Source organism: Saimiri boliviensis, chromosome 3 (assembly GCF_048565385.1).
Source record: "Saimiri boliviensis isolate mSaiBol1 chromosome 3, mSaiBol1.pri, whole genome shotgun sequence".
NCBI lineage: Eukaryota > Metazoa > Chordata > Mammalia > Primates > Cebidae > Saimiri > Saimiri boliviensis.
The window spans coordinates 168649168-168666939 of NC_133451.1; the positions used below are offsets into that span (position 1 = coordinate 168649168).

Sequence of the window (17772 nt, forward strand, 5' to 3'; positions counted from 1 at the left end):
ATCTTAACTTACCTTTATGTCGTCCTAAATCTTTTCTTTGTCCCTTCTCTAACTCTTTCCTTTGTGAAGAGAGTAAGTTTTTCTGTTCAATAGCTTTCAGAGCACATTCTCTGGAAATGTCTTTTATCTTTTCCCTTTGATCAATGTGACTTAACTTAGCTGTAAAAGAAATTATTCTTACTGTGATACAGATCATTTTTCAAATTGCTCAATAAAAATAAAAATTGATCTATATAAAAATGGTAACATATTTCATATTTAAAAAGAGCATAGATATGTTGGTATATAGCATAAAACGGTATTTTTATGATTAAAAATTAAATGTAATTTTTCTTGACACTGGAGATGTATGTTATCTTTTAAAATTTCTTGTGTAGCCACTAAAACAAGTATAAAGGAAAGAAACAGATCTGCCATTAAAATAAGAGCTAAAGGTAACTGAATGGTCTCTACGTGCCAGGTGTCTTACTCATTTACTTCTCTGAGGTACAATTACTGTCTCTATTTTGGGTAAGGAAACGGAGGCAGACAGAAATTAGAAATTTGCCCAAGTTCATAAAGTTTGTAAGTCTAGAACTGAGAACACAAGTTTTCTGATTTCAATGCTTCTGTTCTTACACACATATATACTCTTTCTGGGCTTAAAACTAGGTGTCTTTTGAAAAACATAAAATGCCTTAATCTAAGCATATTGATAATTTGTGAAAGGAAAAGAGATACAGCTTCATTAAGAATTTTTTAAAAGCCTTTATTTTAGTTCTTTGTGGATAATTGTTAATTCTCAATCTTACTACCCTGGATTAAGTGGGTTACTTTTATGATTAGACATTATTTCATTAATATATTTAAAAGTTGCTTACAAAATCATTCTGAACGTCCACAAGAGTTATATGTATTTCTAAACCATAACTATACACAATATTGTGAGGTCTTATTTTGGACCGAAGTTACAGAACTTGGCTTGTGAAAATTAGCTATGGGATAACAATAACAAGACAGAATTGAATAAAAATGAGGTTAAGAACAAACTATGGCAATAGTATCTTTGAAATACTGTTGCATTCACTAACAGTAAATTTAATTTTGGCATTTATGCCAAATTACTAACTCAGGTTTTCCTGCTTCAAGCTGATTATTAACTCCTTGAAGGAAATGCCACATTATTGCTTTATTTGGTAACTGAGGTCAGATTGCCTCAGGCCTACCACAGTCTGAGCCCATAGAGAAACTCAAACAATTCATGGAATCAAACTGGTCAGATAAAACTACAGATCTCAGAGAAATGCATAAATCAAAAGACGAATTTTGTTATCTACCTGTTATTATCTCTTCATAGCCAAGGAAAGCTAGTTAAGCATCCTCCAAAGTAAAGAAAGGAGGACACTCACCTGGAACTATGTAAAAATGACAATTTAAACACATACCTGGTCCTCTCCCTATACCTGTGTGAATATGGCTCCGATTAGATGATGAAATATTATCAGTTTGAAATTTCTGATTTTCTCTCTGCTTTGCCTGATCACCAAATCCATTTTCCTTTGAATTATCTGACTTAGGAATTACAGGCTTTTCACATCCTTAAAAAGATAAACCAAATGTATCATTCCTTTCCTTCCCATGAGAAGAGATGCTTGAATCATTTTTTTCAGATATTTTTAACTGTAAAAACAGTTAAGTAAAACTTAGAGGACTGATATCATTTAAGAATTTCGAAATGCTTTACAATGCATCCAAAAATGACTTAGCTGTTTTGGACTTTTCCAGTTTACTCAATCACTTAAAATGTACTTCTAGAAAGAGCTACTAGTAAAGCCTCTTCTGTGATTGTGTGATCATAATAGTGGCTAATTCCTGAAGGTGCTTCTGAGGCCACTGATGAGAAAAGGTTCATTCCAAAATACTAACAAAAGTTACTAAAATTTCCTGAACTCTACTGAAAATCAAATTTGAATTTATCCTCAATATTCATTTTATAATCAGAGTATTAGTATTCCTAGTTGACTGTGATAATAGAAAAACATTGAAAAATTTAAAAAGAAAGAATTACCCATATTTTCTGCAACAGATTTATAATGTGACCAGTTGATGACCTGCCTGAGCGCATCCTCAGTAGAAACTGCTGTGCCATCTGGGTTTGCGTAAAACAAAAGTAGTGGCTGAAAGTGGCATCGAATGCATTTGGAGACAACATCTTTCCATCTAGTTCCAATCTTTCGAAAAACCACAATGAATAAAAACAAAACAAAACCTTGTAATCAATATGTTTTATGAAAAGGCAGAGACTCTGAATTACTGTATATTTTTTAAAAATTATATTTTTTAAAAATTTAGATATGCAGATGCTAGTAGTTCAAGTATGTATCATAATATATATTAATAGTATTTAGTAGCTAGTCTAAATAAAAATCTTTAAAACATTATCATTTAAAATTTTGATGGGCAAAGATTATAAACTTCAAGGTGATTAAACTTTAAAAAGCTTTCCAAATATGTGGTTGACCAACAATTGACAAAGATTTCAAGGCAATTCAATGGAAAAATATGAGTTGGCTCAACAAATGGTGCTACAACTGGAGAAAAAGAATTTTTACCATGAAAAAAAGAACTTTGGCCTGATTTCCTAAAAAACAAACAAAAAAATTAACTCAGAATGGCTCATACAAAAACTACAAAACTTACAGAAGAAGACAAAATCTTTACAACTTTGGGAAAAGGCAGATTTCTCAGCATACCAAACCACAGAAGAAAAATATTTTTTAAATGGACTTAATCAAAATTAATTAATAACTTTTGCTCTTGGAAAGACACCATTAGGAAATCAAAAAAAAATAAGCAACATACATCTAATAAAGGACTGGAATGCAGAATAAAGAATTCCTACAACACATTAATAAGAAGATAATCCAATATGAAATACTGGCCAAAAATTTGTACATTTCACTAAGAGAAAGATATAAGAATGGTCAACAAGCACATGAAAAGATGCCTAAAATATTACCAATCACAAGGGACATGCAAATGAAAACCACAGTGAGATACTATTATACATATACTAGAAGGGCTAATGTTAACAAGAACACCAACAGAAGTGCTGCTGAGAATGTGGAACAACAGGAACTCTCATACCTTGCTATCATAGAATGCAAACTGGTATAACCACTTTCGAAATCAGTTTGATAGTTTCTTGTAAAGTTTAACAGACACTTACCATACAACCCAGAAATCCCACTTCTAGGTATTATCTAAGAGCAATGGAAAAAAATATGTTCACAAACAGCTTATTCATACTTCAATAGGTAAATGGATAAATTGTTGTACAGCCATAAAACACACAATAAAATTACAACATGGATCCAAACAACATGAATGAATCTTAAAGACATTATGCTGAAGGAAGGGAGGCAGACACAGAGTAGTACATACTGTAAGAGACCATTTATATAAAATTGTAGAATGAGTGAAACTAATCTATAATGAGACTGGTGATTTCCTGGGCCTGGAGTGGTGTAGAGAGTATGACAATAAAGAAAACTGATCTAATTTTTCTAGGGTGATGAACATGTTCTGTGTACTGATTATGGTGGTTACATAGGTGAATACATTGATCAGAACTCCAATTGGACACTTAAAATGGGTGTATTTTAATGTTTGTGCACTATACTTCTATAAAGTTGATTTAAAAGCAAAGCAAAACCAAACAAACAAAAACACCACAAAGCATTCTAGAATACTTTTGCAGGGAAGGGGACTTTTAAGAAAAATTCTGATGAGCTTTTTCAAATTGCACATATTCAGCTGTTGATCCTCCTCACTGGACTTGAGGAGTCCATTTCTTTTGCTTTGTTTTTTGGTTTTTTGTTTGTTTGTTTTTGAGAAAAGGTCTCACTCTGTCGCCCAGGCTGGAGTTCAGTGGCATGGTCTCAGCTCACCGCAACCTCTGTCTTCCAGGTTCAGGAGATTCTCATGCCTCTGCCCTCTTGAGTAGCTCGGATTACAGGCATGTGCCACCACACCTGGCAAATTTTTGTGTTTTTAGATGGGGTTTCACCATGTTGGCCAGGCTTTGAGGAGTCAATTTGAAAATAAAATAACAAAAAACCTCATGGGGTGATACCCAGTTCTTCCTCCACATTTTGACAATTTAAACTATGTAAAAGCAAAGTAGAAACTGCAAAAAGTTGTTACACATTGACTCAAGATGAAACTTAATAAACTCCTCCAAAAAAGTACTAAGTAATTTAAGCAAAGTGCTGATTTTAGAACATAAATACCAAAAATTTTTAATAGCTTTATAAAGAGGTATACTATATGAAGTAAAATTATCTAGTTATAGTGTACAAGTCAGTGAGTTTTGATAACAAGATCATGTAATCCTCACCCCCAAAACTTACCTTACACCCCAGTTTGCAGTCCCTGAAAATGATCTACTTCCTATACCTTTGTTTTTCCTTCTAGAAATTTCATATAAATGGAATCATAGCATGTAGTCATTTACATCTCACTTCTTTCACTTAGCATAATGCTTCTGAGATTTGTTCATATTATTGCACATGAATAGTTCAGTCCTTCTTGCTGAGTATTATATTCCACTGTATAGCTATACCGCAATTTGTTCATCCATTCACCTATTGTTGACATTTGAGTCATTTCTAGTTTGGGCTATTATGAAGAAAACTACCAAGAACATTCAAGTACACATTTTATGTGGACTTATGTTTTCACAGGAGTGGATTTGCTGGGTTATATGATAAAATATGTGATTAAATTTATAAGAAACTGACAGTTTTGTAAGTGAACTTTCAATTTTGTGGTTCCATCAGCCTCATGTGAGAGATCTAGCTGTTCTCATTCTCACCAACTATTGGTATTGTCAGTCTTTTTAATTTTGGCCATTACAACAGCTAAGTAGTGGAATCTCATTATGAATTAAATTTTTATTTCCTTTGTGGCTAATGATGTACTAAATATCATTTCAAAAGCCATTCAGATATCTTCACTGGTGAACTGTCAACAATTCTTGATAATTTTTTAAATTGGGTTTTAAGAGTTCTTTCAATATTCTGGATATAGCCTTTATTAGACACATGTTTCACAAATATTTTCTCCCAGTTTATGGTTTGTCATTTCATTCTTACCAAAGAAAAAAATTTTAAATTTTGATGAAGTCTAATTTATCAACTAATTTTAAGGTTCATGCTTATTAAATGTTATCTAAGAAATCCCTATATATAAATAATAGTTTTACTATTCTTCCCTGATATTCCCATCTCAGTCATTTCTGGTCTGTTTTTATTAATTTTTCTTCAGGTTCTTTGCATATTCGATAACTTTATATTGAATGCCATTTTGAAGTGGCATATTGAAATTCCATTGAACTTTGTAGTCTTGAATTTTGTTGTGCTACTTGAAAAGTAGAATTAGCTTTGTCCTTTTCAGGCTTTATTTTAAGGTTTGTTTTGTTTTGTTTTGTTTTTGAGACAGAGTCTCACTCTGTCCTCAGGCTGGAGTGCAGTGGCGTGATCTCAGCTCACTGCAACCTCTATCTCCCTGGGTTCAAGTGATTCTCCTGCCTCAGCCTCTCGAGTAGCTGGGACTACAGGCACACGCCACCACACCCAGCTAATTTTTGTATTTTTAGTAGAGACAGGGTTTCACCATGTTGGCCAGGATGGTCTCAATCTCGACCTCATGATCTGCCCACCTTAGCCTCCCAAAGTGCTGGGATTACAGGCATGAGCCACTGTGCCCGATGTTGTTTTAAGCTTTTTAATGTCAGGTACAGAACAACCTTCAGCCTAGAAATAATTTAGCCCCATTATCAAGGTAATACTTTTCTGAAAATTCTAGCAAATGTCTACATGTTATATCATCTCTCCACTCTATGGTGGGGATACAAACTATTACTAACCTTGCATGATTTTTGAGAACTGTTTTACCTTTTGTTTTCCAGTGAGGCTTCCTATCTCTCTCAACTAGCTCCAAACTTGTGTGGGTTCACCCCTCACATACACAGATCTCAATTTAGCCAAAAATTCCAGGGAACCCCTATGTCAATTTCCTGAACTTTCTTCTTGTGCAGTTTTCTTTCTGATATTCTGTCCTGCAAATTTTAGCCATCTAGGACTCCCTGAACTTTAGTTTCAGTCTCCAGTACTCAGAGTGACACTATTGGGCTTTGTTTGGGCTCCCATTGCCTGCATTGCAACCCAGAAACTACCTCTAGGCAGTAAGCAGGGGGTAATTATAGAGCTGACCTCATTTGTTTCCCTTTTCTTTGTTCAACTGCATGTTGTCCAATGTCTAAAAAGAGTTATATCACCTATGTCTTAGTTTTAAACAGTGAAATGTCTATTTCTATAGCAGTTAATCCTTCATGGGTAGAATTAGAAGTCCACTAAATACCAAATATTTGAACTTGTATTGTCTTAATCACAGTGCTGATAAATGGCCTTTGGTTGTATATTAAAATGAAACTAAACAGAATTCTACATCATTTGTTTATAACAACCAAATAACTTGTATTTTCAAATGAGTTTACTACTTAATAAAGATTGCCAAAGCCTATAAGCCTGAGAACAGTACTGCCAAGACCAACAGTTTTCAACGGTGCTATGTCTGAATCTCCTGTAAAACTTAAAATTTCAGATACCGGCCTTTACACCATTAAATCAAAAGTTTAGGAATCTGGGCATATATGTTTTTTTAAAAGCTCTTCATGTGATTCCGATATTCCTTATTAAGAACTATTATTCACTGCTTTTCTAGACAATATTATTACAATTTGAGTAAATAAATTATAGTTGGCCCTTGAACAACACAGGTTTGAACTGCACAGGTTCACTTATATGTGGATTTTCTTCTGCCTCTGCCAACAAGACAGCAAAACCAACCTTCCTTTTCCTCTTCCTCTTCAGCCTACTCAACGTGACGACAGCAAGGATGAGGACCTTTATGATGATCCATTTCCACTTAGTAAGTAGTAAATATATTTTCTTTTGCTTATAATTTTCTAAGTAACATTTTTTTCTCTAGCTCTAGTGTAAGAGTACAGTATCAAATACATATAACATAAAGAATATGTGCTAATTGACTATGTTTTTGGCAAGGCTGCCTATCAACAGCAGGCTGTTGGCAGTTAAGTTCTGAGGGAGTTGAAAGTTGGTTGTGGGTTTTCAACTGCACAGGGGCTTTGGCACACCTATGTTGTTCAAGGGTCGACTATAATTACCAAAAGATATAACTGATATATCTTTCTTTGTATGCCACACACAAAATTTGAAAAAATTGTCATAATAAAAATAAAGACAAGCACATTTTTATCACTAGTTATACAAAACTACTGTGAATAATCTACAAAAATATTAATATAGCAACTATGCATTAGGCAAAAAGGACAATCACTGACACACAGATCACTGATAGTTACATATTTGTATACTAACATTCATTAGCCAGTTTATTATAATTCTGGAAATGGACTAATGTAAAAGGTGGCTTCAAAATAAGCCAATTTCAAGAATAAAAAAAGAAAGTTTGAACTTGATGCCAGCATCATTATGTTCATTTATTACTATTTTGCATAATAATTATATCATCCTCCTTTTGAGTATTAATATCAATATATTATTTATTACCAAAAAGTAAAAATCACAGTAATTATTTCAGTTAAAGAAAGTATCACTTACCTCTTTCACATTTGCATCATCAAAAAAAACCCATTTGGAACTTTTGGTGTGAAATGCAAAGGCACAATAATGTCGGCTGGTGTAGCAGATCATACCAACAAGGAGAAGTTCACTATTTTTGGCATTTTCATCAGTAACCCTATAAAAAAGCTGTTTAAAAAATTAGTAATGTACACTTAACAGTATATCTTTTTTAAAATGAGGAAGAATTAGATGAATCATGTATTTGACTCATGAAATATTTCTCATGCATACTGCCCCACTCCAGTATTATGATATTGTTACTTGAAGGCACCACTGAGATCACACTGCTGACAGAATTACTACTTTTAATTTGTTCACAGAAACATTAAGTCCAACAGAACAAATTCACTAATTAGTAATAGAGTATCACTAAGGACACATGACTAAAAATTTTCATAAAGAAATTCAAAATATGAGATTCAATTCCATATTTCTGGTAATTTTTGACTGAATCACATATTTGAATGTTCATTAAAAATATCTAAAAGATAATTATCTAAAACTTTAATTGTAACATCAACCAATTCAAAATATATTAAGAAAGTTACAAGCATATCAAGAGATCATGGCCAGGCATGGTGGCTTACACCTTTAATCCCAGCACTTTGGGAAGCAAAGACAGGTGGATCAACTTGAAGCCAGGAGTTTGAGACCAGCCTGGAGAACATAGTGAAACCCCCTCTCTTCTAAAAATACAAAAAATTAGCTGAGTGTGGTAGTGCATGGCTGTAATCCCAGTTACTTGGGAGACTAAAGCATGAGAATTGCTTGAACCTCGGAGGTGGAGGTTGTAGTGAGCTAAGATTGTGCCAATGCACTGCAGCCTGGGTGACAAAGCAAGATTGTGTCAAAAAGAGAGAGAGATAGATAGATAGATAGAGAGAGAGAGAGAGAGAGAGAGACATCAGTACTTTAGATGAATTTTAAATCTTAAACCTTTCTAAGTTAACAATATTTATATTTACAATCATGGCCATATATAAAAAATCATCTATCATTGTCATTTTAGAGTGAAAGAAGCAAAAGTCATAAGACAGTTTAGTTTATAATTGAAAGCCATTCCTAGTCCATGTAATAAAGACATTCCAGTTGGCCTGATTTGATTAAACTTGTCTTTATCAGATAAAACATCAGAATACTATTATTTTCTTCAGAAAAAAAAATTTAGTTTTGAAATCAAAATGTGTATCATAATATATATCAAGACGTTTTAGAAGAATTTGAAAATAAAAAAGAAGGGAATGAAAATAGTTAAGATACCCCAGGAAGATAAAGATGTGTTGCTAGATTCCGTACAACATCTTCAGTCAAGTCAGAATGCTCAGAGTCCCAGACTAAACCAATTGTAACAATCTCTGGGCAATTCATTAAAACACGGCGAATTTTTATTTTTTGGCCACAGTTACTCTACAAAAAGACACAAAGACAAGTTTTAAAATTATGAAAACAGATAAATCATATGCAAAGCCTTACACAGTTTAGTAATTATATGACAATTTTAACACATATCTGCAATTTATTCAGTATACTAAAAATTGACTTCTCACAAGCTATTTGTCTTAATTATTGATTAAACAAGAAGTTTATTTAAAATAAAAGTAATATTTGATATTTGTGTAAATCTGTTAAAAAAAGAATTCAGCCTTAAAAGCAGAAAAAAAAACCCTTGAGTCATTAACAATATTAGATGAGAAAAGAGTATCATTCATCAAATTTACTGAAAAAAAGAAACCTTCTCTTTAATCAAATGATAAATTTCAGAACTCTGAAAACACTTAATTAACGTATACTACCTTAAAACCTTCACAAACTTTAGAGTGTTTTAAGAAATTATGCTAAGATAAATAGTACACATGGTATAATCTAAAATAATATTTTTAAAAATTCTTAAAGCTAATTCTATATATATAATCAATAATTACATGATAATATCTGAATGCCTATTTTCAAATTTACAAAACCAGAAGCATACTAATATTCTCCAAATTATACTTACAGGACATTTCCTATAGTCATCTGTTGTATTTGCTGCTTGTAGCAATTCTGCAAACATTTCAGGTTTAAAGCGTTCATGCCTTTCCAGCATTCTTTCAACTTCATTGCTACAAAAAAAAAAAAAAAAAAAAAAAAATCCCAAATCTGGCCTATGAACTTAAAACTTTAATAAATTACACATGAAAAATATTGTCAGTTTAGACGTGCATCATTTTTTCTGTCTAGAACATGATCATGACTTTAAAATTAACCATGAAGTACATTTCCATAAAGTGAAAAATTATTAAATTTGGCAAGTATATGATGAAAACACTTAGTTCAAATAAAGGCAACAAAGTGACAAAATTATACTTTTGTTTGGAACTAGATGAATGAGGCTAAGATGCTCTGTCTGAAGGTAGTTCTAAAGCAAATGTTTCTTTTGTATTATTAATAAGTAGAAACTGAAATTTAAACACTACCCTAACAAGAACAAAACTGTAGGAAAGGCTCCCTCTCTGGCCCAAAGTTCCTAGAAGCAAAATGACCAATTTCAGCTAGGAGAAGGTACTTTGCTGATTAAATGCAGAAGTCACAACCCAAGTTTTTAAAGCCAGACTTACGCCTTTTGTTTTTATTATGAATACTACTTCTTTTTTTGAGATGGAGTCTTGCTCTATCGCCCAGGCTGGAGTGCAATGGCACAATCTTGGCTCACTGCAACCTCTGCCTCCTGGTTCAAGTGATTCTCATGCCTCAGCCTTCAGAGAAGCTGGGATTACAGGCAAGTCCCTCCACACCTGGCTAACTTTTGTATTTTTAGTAGAGATGGAGTTTCACGATGTTGCCCAGGCTGGTCTTGAACTCCTGACCTCAGGTGAGGAACTCTACCCGCCTTGACCTCCCAAAGTGCTGGGATTATAGGCATGAGCCACTGCGTCCAGTCAGGATACTAATCATTTTATTAGAGCCCAGGCAGGCCTTTTAATACACTACAAGTTAACTGTGATACTTTTTTATTCAACCTTCTTAAAAGACATATTTTACATATAGGGCATTAAGTAACTAACATGGTTTTGCTGTGTCCCTACCCAAATCTCATCTTGAATGTAGTTCCTGTAATTCTCTCATGTTGTGGGAGGCGCCTAGTGAGAGGCAACTGAATTATGGGGGCTGTTCCCCCATACTGCTCTGGTGGTAGTCAATAAGTCTCACAAGATCTGATGGTTTCATAAGGGGAAAACCCTTTCATTTGGCTCTCATCTTCTCTTGCCTGCCACCATGTAAGATGTGACTTTGTTCCTCCTTAACTTCTCTCATGATCCACATGGAACTATGAATCAATTAAACCTCTTTGCTTTATAAATTGCCCAGTCTTGAGTGTGTCTTTATTAGCAGCATGAGAACAGAGTAATACTTAAACAACTATTTAAACATTTCCAAAAAGGAATGTAATGTAAGTTGAAACACTTACTGGTTTCCATTCTAGATGTTCTGGTTGTACTTAACAGTAATGTAACTTACTCTAGAACTGGATATATTTTACAGTTCAATAGTTTAAATAATCTACAAGTATTGGGTAGCAACTAAATGTACCTGTCCAAAACACTTCACGAGTACACTAGAAAGCCCTAAATTTGATAAGCTCATTCAAATTGCATATACTGGTTTTACAAAACTGACAGCATTAGAGTAGTGGTTAGCCAAACAAATTTTGAAGTCAGACAGATCTGGGTTTCAATCTTAATTCATCCACTTACTAAATTAATCTCATTAAACCTATTTCTTCATCAATGAAATAGAATTTTGGTTAAGATTAAAAGTGACAATTTACATAAAGCCTGGAACATGGTAAGCATTCAATAACTGGTATTCAACACTTATTACCAATACAAATAGGGATATTATAATTAGAATTCAGTGTGCACTCCTACAACTTGCAATGTTTACCAAGCAGAGAATAATGGGACTCTAATTCTTATTATCTAACATTCTGCCTCAGAACACTGTCATTTCATTCAAGAGTTTTAAAGTAGAATTAAAAATTTAGTTTTTAACTTATTGTCTATCTTTGTTCAAACACCATCCTGCTTTTCATAGAAATTTTTTAAAATGACTGCAATTTGACTGAAATTTAGGAATGTTTCTCTAAATCAATGTTTTTTACTTGTCTGTAAATGTAAGGAAGATCGTAAACACAGCCAAATAACCAAATTATTATTCAATAATCATTATGAAATGTTTTATGCCCAATAAAGCCAGGAAGATGAATATGAAATGCATGAACACAACATTCACTTTGCACACTGACATAAATATTGGCAGCATTTATCAACTAACTGTTGCACTAACATATTCTGACTGATAATTATTGATTCACATTATGTCTTTTGTATTAAAATGTATGCAAATGTTTATGATCTTACTCAATGTTTACCACATGCCAAATATTTATACTTTCAAATACCTGTTGGAAAGTATTCAAAGATCATTACATAAGGTCTAGAGATAACTGTTAGATCCTTAACTGGCTAATCTTTCATGGACAAAAAGGGAGAGAGTGAGTGGGCAGGTGGGCAGGCGAGCACATTTTTATTTAAGGTGAATGTTGAGGCCTCAAATACAAGAATCTAACTAAGAATTATGCTTACATTTTTCTTTCTTCTCTCTTACCCTAGCTTTTATCACGAGAAAGGGACATAGTGGAGCTGTCAGAAAATATGGCCATTACAAACAGAACATCTCATAAATGAAGAAACCATGTATAGTTTAACATTCAGTTTATCATTTTACGCTTCCTTTCACAGTTCTAAAATTTGTTATAAATATAAATAAATACAAATTTTAACTGGCATTATGTACACTTCACTAAGTAACACATATATTGGCTAAATTACAAACATCCAACTGAGATAGACATCACTTTATACATCTCACAGCAGCATATTTGGTAGCCTTAGACAGAGAGGGGAAATTCATGTATGCTACAGTTTTATAAAGTGAGTGCTCGATGTGCTTAAATATGTTATTACATCTTTGGTAAGCATGCTTTGATAGGTTCTTACCATAAGGCTGTTGTAGAAATGTACCGCACAAATTCTGTAAAAGGTAGAGGATCTGATGATGCTCCACAGCTACGACACACACACTATATAGGTAAAAACATATGTTTAATCTATCAGTCATAAAACAGAACTATAATGTCTAAAAAACAACTAAGCCATCTCACCTGTTCATACAGAGTCATAGCAAACTTCTGGTGAGTGATACAAGATTTAGAGGTACACATGTCTGCATCTCTGCTTGGCACTATGTGAAAATGAATCCTCTCCAATATATTTTCCTAATTTAAAAATAAAATTGATAAATGAGTTGTTGATCTTGCAGGGAACACATCAAAATATAACTCTTTACCTCAAGATTTTCCAAAGTGTAAATTTAAAAGTGTCATACATATAGCTAGCTTTTCAGCTTTCCTCTCTAATCAATACTTTGATTGAATGTTCAATTATTCACCTTTTATAGCACTAGCTTAAAAGAAAATGTTGATTTATGAAAGAAACATTGCAATGTAACATGATCTTTAATAAATTTATTTTTAATCCTTCTAAAAATCAACCCATCGTGACTGACTTCTAGAATTTAATGTTAGAAAATAGTTTCCTGTGTTTCCAATATTCTCAAATTAAGAAAAATCAGCTTAAAAAAAAATCCTACTTGAATCATCTAGGCAGTCTGTATAAATAACAGCAAAATAAAGGCTCTATATCTACAATAACACCATAATGGAGGCAATGTACTCTGCAATGAATTTCATATAAATGTTGATTTACAATATAGATCAATAAGGGGTAGTTATTTCTTTAACAGAATTCTTTTTATTGAAGCTTAACCAATGAATTCGATTAATTAGCTAACTTCCCTCTCCTCTGCGCCAGGATTTAAAACCATTTAATAATTTAAGCCTAGATTTCTAGACATTTTGTGAATTATCACATCATATATTAGAACAATTCATTTAAGTGAAAGTAAAACTACAGAGTTTAGCATGGTTCAAAATAAATTTTTTAAGCAAAAAATCAATTATAAACAGAAGAAATATGGAAATTATATTTCATTACTGTGTGTGGCATTATTGACATTTTAATCAACATGCAAGTGTGCTAGGCAAGGTGCTAGTCAATGAGCTTTTCATCTGAGGAAACCATGAAGATGCTTCTTTTGGAAAAGGTGATTAATAATATACAAATGCCAAATGAATTCTACAGATAGTAAATTCTAGAGGGAATGGGTTGGGTGGTTTGGTCAAATGTTATCTGGTAGGCATAGACTTAGTTTGAACCTTGACAAAATGATAGATTTTTAGAGTTTTGAGCATTTCAGGAACTTGAGCAAAAACTGCTAATAGAACAGCCTTTCATATAAGAAATATAAACAGGAATATAAAAATAAACATTAGGTACTGAATGGAATAATCTCACTAGGAAGAAAAATCCAGAGATGAAGCACTGAGGGAAGGTGGAGTTTAATCATAAAGGGCCTTAAATATTAGAATAAAAAGTCTACATTTGAATCATGGAAATATTTGAAGAGTAAGCATTAACCTAAAGAATATTATATTAATATGGTGGCTATTAAAAAAAATAGGCCACAAATAAACAGGCTGAATGCACACCAGTAGTAGGCTTAAATATGCTGAACTGGAAGAAGTTGTGGTAGGGAATTAATATGGAAAGAAAAATCTTTTGAAAGGGGTTATGATGAAAGAATTTACAGAATTTGCTGACTAGAAATAAGAACAAGAGAGAAGAAATAGCTACAACTTAATTATAGGTGACATCAATATTAATGAGACATTTAATAATTAATATACGTATCTTACATGTATAAAGTATGTACCTGAGCAAAGGAATGCTCTACTTACTACTATGGTGGTAACAGAGCCTCAGAACATCACCCTCAGTGATTCTCAACCTGGAATGTGGGTAATAAAACTGTTGCCCCTGTTACCTTCCCACCAAATCCCCTTCTCTCTCAATGATAATCATTGCATGTAATGAAAAATATTCCTGCTAGGAATGTGCCGCATGTGTGAACCCTGTAGAGGCAGAACACTGATTTAAGTGATATCATTTATATTCAGCAAAGCTTATTGCTCCAATTAAGTTTTAAAATATTTTTGTAGCCTAAGAATAAAAATTAGAGCAACACAAATCATCAAAACCAAAAGTACAACACAAAACACAGATGGATGGAAGTGGAGCCTTGAAGGATGGGTAAGATACGGATCTACTGGCCAGTTCTGACAGTCTTCTATTGTTCTAAATTTTTGTTTCATTTGTCTCAACATTTGTACTATCTAAGGAATGAAAACGACTATCCTGACTTCTTAAGGAATATCAGAAATACTTACAAAGCATTCTGCAGCATCATCCATAAGGCCAAGTTGAAATCGCTGCTCATCTTTAAAGCTTTCTGCAAGAGCATGCCTTATGTTATCTGAGGGAAGTGCTTTTTCTCGACTGTGTTGGAACTGTGCAAATATTGTCTGGGAATCAACAAGAAAATCAGTAAGTTTAATGCCAGCTTTAAAAACATTTCAGTAATTTCATTATAACACAGAGAAACTCAAAACACTATATATACTTAGAAAATAATACAGAAGTCTTTTGCTCTAAAATTTCATGAGCAATTAATTATTTGTATAATCAAGTGTGGAAATGTTTACAACAGCCTCTAAATTAAATGTTAGGGGACACAAGAATTCAACATATAGCATTCCTAGGTCCCACTCTCAGAGATTCTAAGTCTTAGGTGAGGCTCATTTTTAAATTAATCCGCAGATGATTCTGATGCAGATTGTTTAAGGAACAGAGTTTTGAGATTTAAGTTGCTTTAAATCTAAAATTTACAATAGAAATTAGAATTATGCTGAACAAAATAAACATATAATCACATAAAAAATTAGAATGCACTAGTCTTAAAGAAACAAAAAAGAACCTAAAGGAACTTCATAATTTTTTAAAAAATTTCTGCTAGGGTCTTAAGAATACCTCAGAAAATGATAAATTTTGATTTAAAAATTAGACACTTTAACAGAATGACAACTTCCCACTATTATTTGACTAAACTTACTTTTTAAAAATGCAAATGTACAGTTTACAAGGAGATTCAGAAAAGAGATAATAATGACTTTTAACTTTTAAGAAAAGGTCCTACCACCCCCAAGTTATCAGTTTCCTTAACTTAGAAAATTACAGGTTGAATATCCCCAAATCAAAAATCTGAAATCCAAAATGCTCCAAAATCTGAAACTTTTTGAGCACTGACATAATGCTTAAAGAAAATGCTTTTAAATTTGGGATGCTCAATCAGTAAATATATAAATGCAAATATTCCAAAATCCAAAAAAAACCCTAAAATCCAAAACACTTCTGGTCCTCAGCATTTCAGACAAGGAATACCCAACCTGTATTTCTAATCTAAACTTAAGAAACTGGAAACATCATTCAGTTTCTAATCTAAACCTAAGAAACTGGAAACATGGGATTATAGTTGTTAGATTTTCAATTTTCCTTATTAAGCTTAAGCAAGAAAAAAACATTTTAATAAATACCAATCATCTTACATGGAAGAAAGTAGGGAAAAAAGTATTCAATGACACCCCACCAAAGAAGTATTGGTCACATTCAGTCCTGTGTTAGCTCAAGGGGTCATGTCATCTCAAAAAAAAAATTTTTAAGATCAACATGCAAGGAAAACATTTCAAGAATCTGTTTCACTACTACAAAAAATACAATTTATAAATAAGAAATTAAAAAAATATATAGATGTCAATTGATATTAGATACCCACAACTATATTTTAGCTATTATAACAGCTAAAATTATGAATAGTAAAAGATGAAAAATAACTTTCAGATTTTATCTCTTATTTAGACAATTCACTTCCAGGTGATGTTTAAGATTTTTAATCCTATGTGAGACTGTCACTCATTCATTTAACATGTATTTTTTGCCTCCCTAGTATATGTTAGGTATTGCTCTACACTAGGAAATGGATGACAACCCTGCCCACATGGAGATTATATTCTAGTTATAGTAATGAGAAGGCAAAGAAGTAATTATATAACATCAGAATGTGATAAGTACAGTAGAGAAAAATAGATACAAGAAAGAAAAATAAAGTGGTGCAATGGGGATAGAAATGTCAGGGATATTACAGGAGGCAGCTTACCTTTTACCTAGGATAGCTGGGGAAGGCCTCACTGATGGAAAAAGGAATGAGGAGAGGCATAAAGGAAATAAGGGTGTTAGCCATGAGGACATCTGGAAAAAAAGCATTCCAGACAAAAGGAGTAACAACGAGAAGACTTTGAGATGGGACCAGCTTTGAGAAATAGAGCCCAGTTTGGCTAAAATGCAATGTATTTATGTGTGTTTTTGACAGGGGAGGAGAGTAAGGCAAGCACAAGGAAGAGGCAGGTGACTGTGCAGGGCTACAGGAGAGTTGGACTAGGAAATTTATTATCCTTTTTGAAATTAAACAAAACTTTCAAAATTTACTGTGGAATAAATAAAATGTGATATGGTAATTTGATCTAGGTTCATTCTTCATTTCTTAACAATAACCCTATTTTGCCGTGTTCTTAAAAAAAGAGAATATAAAATTTCCTTCTTTGGTGATTTACTCAAACAGCCTTTTCAGGAACATAATGAAATTAAGGAACATACGCTTTTAAAAAAAAAATTCTGTGTGTCTATGTGTGTGTGTTATGAATATTCAAGAATGTAAAAAATGAAACATTTATCTCTAAAATGTGTAACAAAATCTTAAATGATCTGGCAAAAAGTTTTCAGTGGCACAAATGAGTTGCTAATATATACTGGATGCTCTGTTTCTTTGTCTTCCCTCTATTTTCCTCAGCAGAGCTGCCACAGGGATCTAGTTCAAACATTACAGCTAGTTAAAACAGACTGTATCACTCTTCCACTCAAAACAATCCCCAATCTCCCTAAATCATTCAAAGACAAAGCCACAATGCTTACAGAGGCCTATAAAGCCTTACACAATCTAAACCCCTAATCTA

General features: G+C 32.9%; 1 protein-coding gene across 2 annotated transcripts in view; it reads right to left on the reverse strand.

Moving 5' to 3' along the window:
- The window catches only part of USP53 (ubiquitin specific peptidase 53), a 70250-nt gene that overhangs the window by 22891 nt on the left and 29587 nt on the right, over positions 1-17772 (reverse strand). For both annotated transcript variants that reach the window (XM_003929735.4, XM_074396958.1), the window contains exons 5-13: positions 15097-15231; positions 12913-13026; positions 12749-12831; positions 9706-9811; positions 8970-9116; positions 7686-7835; positions 2048-2210; positions 1425-1577; positions 13-159 (exon numbers count right to left, since the gene is read on the reverse strand). In XM_003929735.4, the coding sequence (XP_003929784.1) occupies positions 13-159; positions 1425-1577; positions 2048-2210; positions 7686-7835; positions 8970-9116; positions 9706-9811; positions 12749-12831; positions 12913-13026; positions 15097-15231 (1198 nt within the window). The remainder of the gene's footprint in view (positions 1-12; positions 160-1424; positions 1578-2047; positions 2211-7685; positions 7836-8969; positions 9117-9705; positions 9812-12748; positions 12832-12912; positions 13027-15096; positions 15232-17772) is intronic.